The following is a 6,434-nucleotide window of genomic DNA, read 5'->3' on the forward strand; positions in this document are numbered from 1 at the left end:
CTATTGGTCTTTCTTGGCTTAACACAACAGCCCTAAAACACCTTAGGGTTCTTGAATACTTTCCCCTTTTTAAGTAAAAATTTGAAGGAGAGTTTAAGTTCTTGAAGTACAAGTTTAGAGGATGAATTTTCAGAAACTAAGGTAAGGCCACTGCCCATTTTTGCCTCTCTTTAAATACTGGTTTGGGGTGGAGAATTTTGTATATATTTGTCAAGAACTCATGGATGGTGATGAGTCCTTGAGTTCAATATTCTCCTATTATGTTGAAGGAATTTTGGGGATTGATAGCGACTGCCTTATGTATATTGTTGTTGGGGGCAGCTTGGGTATCTTAGCAAGGGATGTATGAAGTTGTATTAATGTATAGAAGAAGGGTGTGGTGGTTCACCATTTGTGTAAGGTTTGTATGGGCCTACTATCCGTTAAGTGTTTAGCTATTGTTTTACAAGGTCTCTAATGTGATTAGCTACTAACATTAGTTTAATCATGAATTATATTGTAGATTAACACCCAAAGGGAGGCTGAATCGTGAGAAAGTAAGGTATGTAAGGCTATTCGATTCCATATTCCTGATAATTATGATTAATATCAACAAAGTGGGTTCCCTAAGTTCTATTCCTAATAAAGAAAATATGGTGGCAGTGTACGATCTCCAATATAGCTAATAATATTTTCCCCCTCTCCCTAGTGTGTCGAATCACTTCATTATATGTTCATTACTCCACATTTGTGTAATTATCCTCCTATGTGCTAGTATATGAATGATGTTTGCAACAACGAACTTGGTGAATTCTTCTCTTAGTCAATTGAAGCCAATTGTGTCATTTAAGTTCATAAGTAATGCATTGATGTTACATAACTCCTTATGTCATTGTTACTGCTATGAGATTATTATTCTCATGTCTTCTACTACTGGTCTGTAGTTTCAAATCTCAAAAATGATTATGACCACCAAAACAACGATCTCAAAGATTAAAGAAACTAAGTGAGGCAATCTACCCAGGGGTAAATGCCTAGCATGGATCGATCCCAATTGGTATAGAAGAGTGGCAGCTTAGGGGCGAAAGCCTAGCATGGGCCGATCTCAATTTGTGTAATTATGAGGACCACATCCCAGGGGTTAAAATACCTAGCATGAGTCATCCTCTTCAACCCTGATCAGTTGTTCATTTGTATCATATGCCTTATAAAGATTATAACGCACAGAAAAGTAAAGAAAAAATTGTAACATACATGATCCCAAAAGAGTAACAAAGTGATCTTCTGTTTTGATCTATGCACTTATGTATTGATACTTGATTTCATTTGAGCCCTTGTTTTACTTATGCTATCGTCTTACATATTCAGTACATTTTTTCTCACTGACGTCCCTCGCGGAGGACGCTGCATTTCATGTTGCAGACACAGGTAATCCAGCTAGTAGACCTCCTTAGTAGGAGCACACGACACTCAACTGCTTTTGGTGAGCTCCAGATTGATTCGGAGCTTTATCGAGTCATTGATAGATTCATTTTGGTACTGTATCATAGTTAAGGATAAGGCGGGGTTTGTCCCAACCCACTCTAAGTTTGTCTATCGTATAGAGGCTTTGTAGACTAATCTATGAAGTGGAGTTATGTTTGGTTCCTTAACAGTTGTGGCCTCAACAACCAAGTCATGTATATATATATTTTGATCTTTTATCATTGTGGCTTATGAGCATACTTGCTAGAGTTTCGTGATTGTCATAGGTGTATGCATGGTAAACACTAGTTATGCGTGGGTTCTCCCGGGCCATTATGGCATCGGGTGCCCGTTTGTCTCAATGGGATTTGAGGTGTGATATGTATGCAGTAAATAAATTGTAGATCAAAGACTTATGTAAATCCTATTAGAGATGTTATAATCATATAAATGTATACCTGACTTGAAAAGAAAATTGATTAACTTTTAAGAAAAAAGATAATCCCAAATTAAGTAGGTCTCAATTGGTTAGAGACTCGTACTGATAACGTATAGTATAACAAGGGGGAAAATACAATTATACTAAAGAAGAAAGGAAGACAAATGGTAATGGAAAGTTTAGAGTAGAGAGTTTTATTTATCTTCATCAAGTGTGTTTCACAAGGGTGAAGAATACCCTTTTATAGGATTTACACGCCATCCTTTTACCATTGTTGACAAATACGTTAGTACATTATTTAATTAATACAATAAATAGATACATTACAGAAAGAAAGACAAATGATAATGAAAAATATAGAGTAGAGAGTTTTATTTATTCTCTTCAAGTGTGTTTCACAAGAGTGAAGAATACCCTTTTATAGGATTTACAAGCCATCTTTTTACAACATTTGACAAATACGTTAGTACATTATTTAATTAATACATAAATAGATACATTACAGAAAGAAAGACAAATGATAATGAAAATATAGAGTAGAGAGTTTTATTTATTCTCTTCAAGTGTGTTTCACAAGAGTGAAGAATACCCTTTTTATAGGATTTACAAGCCATCTTTTTACAACATTTGACAAATACGTTAGTACATTATTTAATTAATACAATAAATAAATACATTAAGTTAGGAATAGATTAAAAGAAACATCAACACTTAAATGGATTTGTAACATAAAAAGATATTTTTATTTCTATATATTTTTTTGTAACTTGTGAAATTTAATTAATGTTGTATTACACCAGACAAAAAAACAAAACCCTAAAAGAGCAGGGAGTGTAGTGCCGCATGCGTTTCGTTCGTGCTCTCAATACGTGCGCATTTTCCCTTCGCCGCCGCGTAATCTCCACGCATTTCCTCCACTGTTCACTACTTAAACCCTACATCGGAGCTCATCATTTTTCCGTTTCCGATACAATGGCCGCCGTCGCCGACGAAGACTCACTTCGCAGAGCACTTGCCCAGAAACAATCGAGTATCGACGTCCAGGGAGGCGCTGTTCGCCAATTGAAGTCGTCAGGTGCTGCCAAGCTGGATATCGAAGCTGCCGTTCAATCTCTGAATGCTTTGAAGCTTGAGAAAGCATCAATCGAGAGCCAGCTTCAAGCTGCTCTTGCTGGTGCTGCCGGTGGCGGTTCGTCGTCTGCTAGCAGAGATGCGTTTCGTCAGGCTGTTGTTAATACTCTCGAGCGACGGTTGTTTTATATTCCGTCTTTCAAAATATATCGAGGTGTTGCTGGCCTCTATGATTACGGCCCCCCTGGCTGTTCTGTCAAGTCAAATGTACTCGCTTTCTGGCGTCAGGTTAGCTTCCATTTTCATTAAGCTCCCTGCTAGTGCTTCACTATGTTTTTAAATCAATTAGTTTTGGCAGGTGAGTGAATCACCTGTATTGATAACTGTGGTGTCCGGCTACATTAATTCCCCGAGAAACCTGCTACCTCACACCTGCAACACTTACCAAGTGACTCTGTTCACCAAGGCTAGGAGAAATTTGAAGAAATCACCTATTGTTTTTTTTGTCTTGTGAATCATTTGTATCCCTTCTGCTCTACGCAGGCCTAAATAGGAAGATAAAGGATGTTTAGGACTTCTATTTAAATTTTTGAAAGTGTTCTTACAATACATTGACCTCCAATTAGAATGCTTATATTCAACTTCAGTAAGAACTGAAGGATTTGCAGTTCGATTGTATTGAAAAATTTGATTAGTTATTTCCTTATTTATTTCTTGTGTATGCCTGACCAATAAATAGAAATGAGCTCAGACAATATGGGTAACCATAATTTATTAAGGGTCTTAGGGGTGCCTAACACCTTCCCACCAAACAATCATCCTTATTTAGAATCGGTAGGTTCAAGGCCAGTTGAATCAAATATATTCAATGGGGTTCGTTTTATAAAGCTTAATCAAGGATCTCATAATAATTGGATCAGTTGATCTAACACAATATAAAAGGAAGAAATGTTTTTGGGAAATTTAGTGAAGCAAATTGAAAGGGGTTAGAGATACATACATGGCCAAAACACGGTAAACAGTTGCATCTACCTTAAACTGGCTAAACGACTTCCAGCTCAAGTTTGGAGCAGTTAGGCTTTGTATTCACATTCTTATGTTTTTTTTTACTTTGGTTTTCTTGTCATTTTCCAGCATTTTGTTTTGGAGGAGAACATGTTGGAAGTTGACTGTCCATGTGTGACCCCTGAGGTTGTCCTAAAGGCATCAGGTCACGTTGAGAAGTTCACTGATCTTATGGTCAAGGACGAGAAGACTGGAACATGTTACCGTGCTGATCATTTGCTCAAGGATTTTTGTAAAGAAAAGCTTGAGAAGGACTTCAGCCTGTCTGCGGAAAAGGCCGCAGAATTGAAGCACATTCTTGCTGTCTTGGATGATCTCTCTGCTGAGCAGCTTGGTGCCAAGATAAAGGAATATGGTATAACTGCACCTGATACAAAGAATCCACTTTCTGATCCTTATCCATTCAATTTAATGTTTCAGACATCCATTGGTCCATCTGGTGTGAGCCCAGGGTGAGAATCATGTTTCTGATTCCATCAGTTTAGTGAACTTATTAAAAAAGTCTATTGCCTTAGTGAAACATCTGGTATGGTAGAGCTAATGTTTCAATATTTTTCATTCCAGTTCACCTTTTATGCCAGATTAAACTTCCCCTTTTTTTCCTACTCAACAAAGTTCCATTTGAACTTAAGAGTGTCATATCGTAGGAGGTCTCTGAGAACTCCCTATGCTGGTTATTATATGCTTATTGCTCTTATGAAGCTTGTCTCACTTAAGTGCTACTGTTTTCTTTCGCTGCAGGTATATGCGTCCTGAAACAGCACAAGGCATATTTGTAAATTTTAGAGATTTATACTATTATAATGGAAACAAGCTTCCTTTTGCTGCTGCTCAAATTGGTCAGGCTTTTAGAAATGAGGTCATATGCCTTTCTTTTCAATAGAGAATTACAATATCTTTCTGCACTTCCTTTGTGCCTATTGTTCTGGATTTGGTTATGCTATGTGTGTTGGTAATCTTTAGAACCAAATTGAGCTAGTTAAGACTCTTTTCGACATCAGATATGCACATCATGTTGCAAAAGAAAGTAAGCAGTAATTAATTGTTGTAGAATTTGACTGTACAGATATCTCCCCGACAAGGTCTTCTTAGAGTCCGTGAGTTCACTCTGGCAGAAATCGAACATTTTGTTGATCCCCAGGACAAATCTCATCCAAAATTTTCAGATGTTGCAAAATTGGAGTTTCTAATGTTTCCTAGAGATGACCAAGTGTCTGGACAGTGTGCAAAGAAACTACAGCTTGGTGAAGCTGTTTCTCTAGTGAGTTTCCTTTGTGTCTTCACACTCTTTCCTCTTTCTTGCCCTTGTATATGCAAGCCATAACATCACTATCTGAATCCATTTTGGGCAGGGAATTGTCAATAATGAAACACTTGGATACTTTATCGGGAGAGTCTATCTTTTCCTAACACGACTTGGAATTGACAAAGACCGTCTGCGTTTCCGTCAGCATCTTGCAAATGAGATGGCTCACTATGCTGCAGATTGTTGGGATGCCGAAATTGAGAGTTCTTACGGTTGGATTGAATGTGTTGGTATTGCTGATAGATCTGCATATGATTTACGTGCCCATTCGGTAAAAGTTTAACCCGTGCTTTATCTTATTTTGAATTATTTTTGGATAGTTGTGGTTGTGACCTGTGAATGTTTTGTGAATCGAAGAACTTTTGTTTGGGAAACACCCTCAAACCATGTCTGAGTTTCAATATTAGCATTTTGCAAGGGCTTTAAAAAAACTTCTAAAATAATGTTCTTGGAGAATATTTTCCAAGATTCTAAATAAGGTGCCTCAAATTAAATCACCCTAGGTCCTTTTGTAAAGAGTTTACTTGGCAGAACTCATCTTAAGGGAAATAAGCAGCGCTTTGTGCTTCTTAAACTTAACATGATGAACGTCTAATGACATTATCCAGCTTTGGGATGAGGATGTGCGAGCAAGGAACTATTGGTAATGCTTTTGCATTGTCTCAAGTGGTCATTTTTGAATCCAACAGGTGCCTTGAAAACTTGACTGAAAATCAGTTCTTGTCATTGATGGGGTGGTGTAGATGGGTTTGAATAACTTGTGCAGTTTAGAGTCCTTCTAACCCATTTTTTCTGCAGATTCTCAGCTCTCTGTATTTTATTCATTTTCATCTTTGTATATCTACTCTACCAACTTTTTCATTCCTTAGGGTGTGTTTGGTATGAAGGAAAATGTTTTCCATGGAAAATGTTTTCCTGGAAAACAAGTAGATTTTTGACTTATTTTCTCATGTTTGATTGGTGAGTAGAAAATATTTTCCGGAAAAGATTTTGTGTTTGATTTATGAATGAAAAATGTGAGAAATATATTTTATTTTTATTAGAGTAGAAAATAATTTTTGAAATTGAAAATATTTTTTAAAAACAAACTTAAATTTTTTTGTGGGTGTG

At 36.8% G+C, this 6,434-nt stretch overlaps 1 protein-coding gene across 1 annotated transcript in view; it reads left to right on the forward strand.

Annotated features, from left to right (window-relative positions):
* Positions 1-2,662: 2,662 nt before the first annotated feature.
* Positions 2,663-6,434, forward strand: part of LOC102591638 (glycine--tRNA ligase, mitochondrial 1-like) — an 8,202-nt gene continuing 4,430 nt past the window's right edge. Inside the window, exons 1-5 of the mRNA XM_006343440.2 lie at positions 2,663-3,241; positions 4,088-4,470; positions 4,760-4,877; positions 5,085-5,279; positions 5,371-5,595. Coding sequence (XP_006343502.1) covers positions 2,726-3,241; positions 4,088-4,470; positions 4,760-4,877; positions 5,085-5,279; positions 5,371-5,595 — 1,437 coding nt within the window. The 5' untranslated portion in view covers positions 2,663-2,725. The remainder of the gene's footprint in view (positions 3,242-4,087; positions 4,471-4,759; positions 4,878-5,084; positions 5,280-5,370; positions 5,596-6,434) is intronic.

Source organism: Solanum tuberosum, unplaced genomic scaffold (genome assembly GCF_000226075.1).
Source record: "Solanum tuberosum cultivar DM 1-3 516 R44 unplaced genomic scaffold, SolTub_3.0 scf00046, whole genome shotgun sequence".
Taxonomy (NCBI): Eukaryota; Viridiplantae; Streptophyta; class Magnoliopsida; order Solanales; family Solanaceae; genus Solanum; species Solanum tuberosum.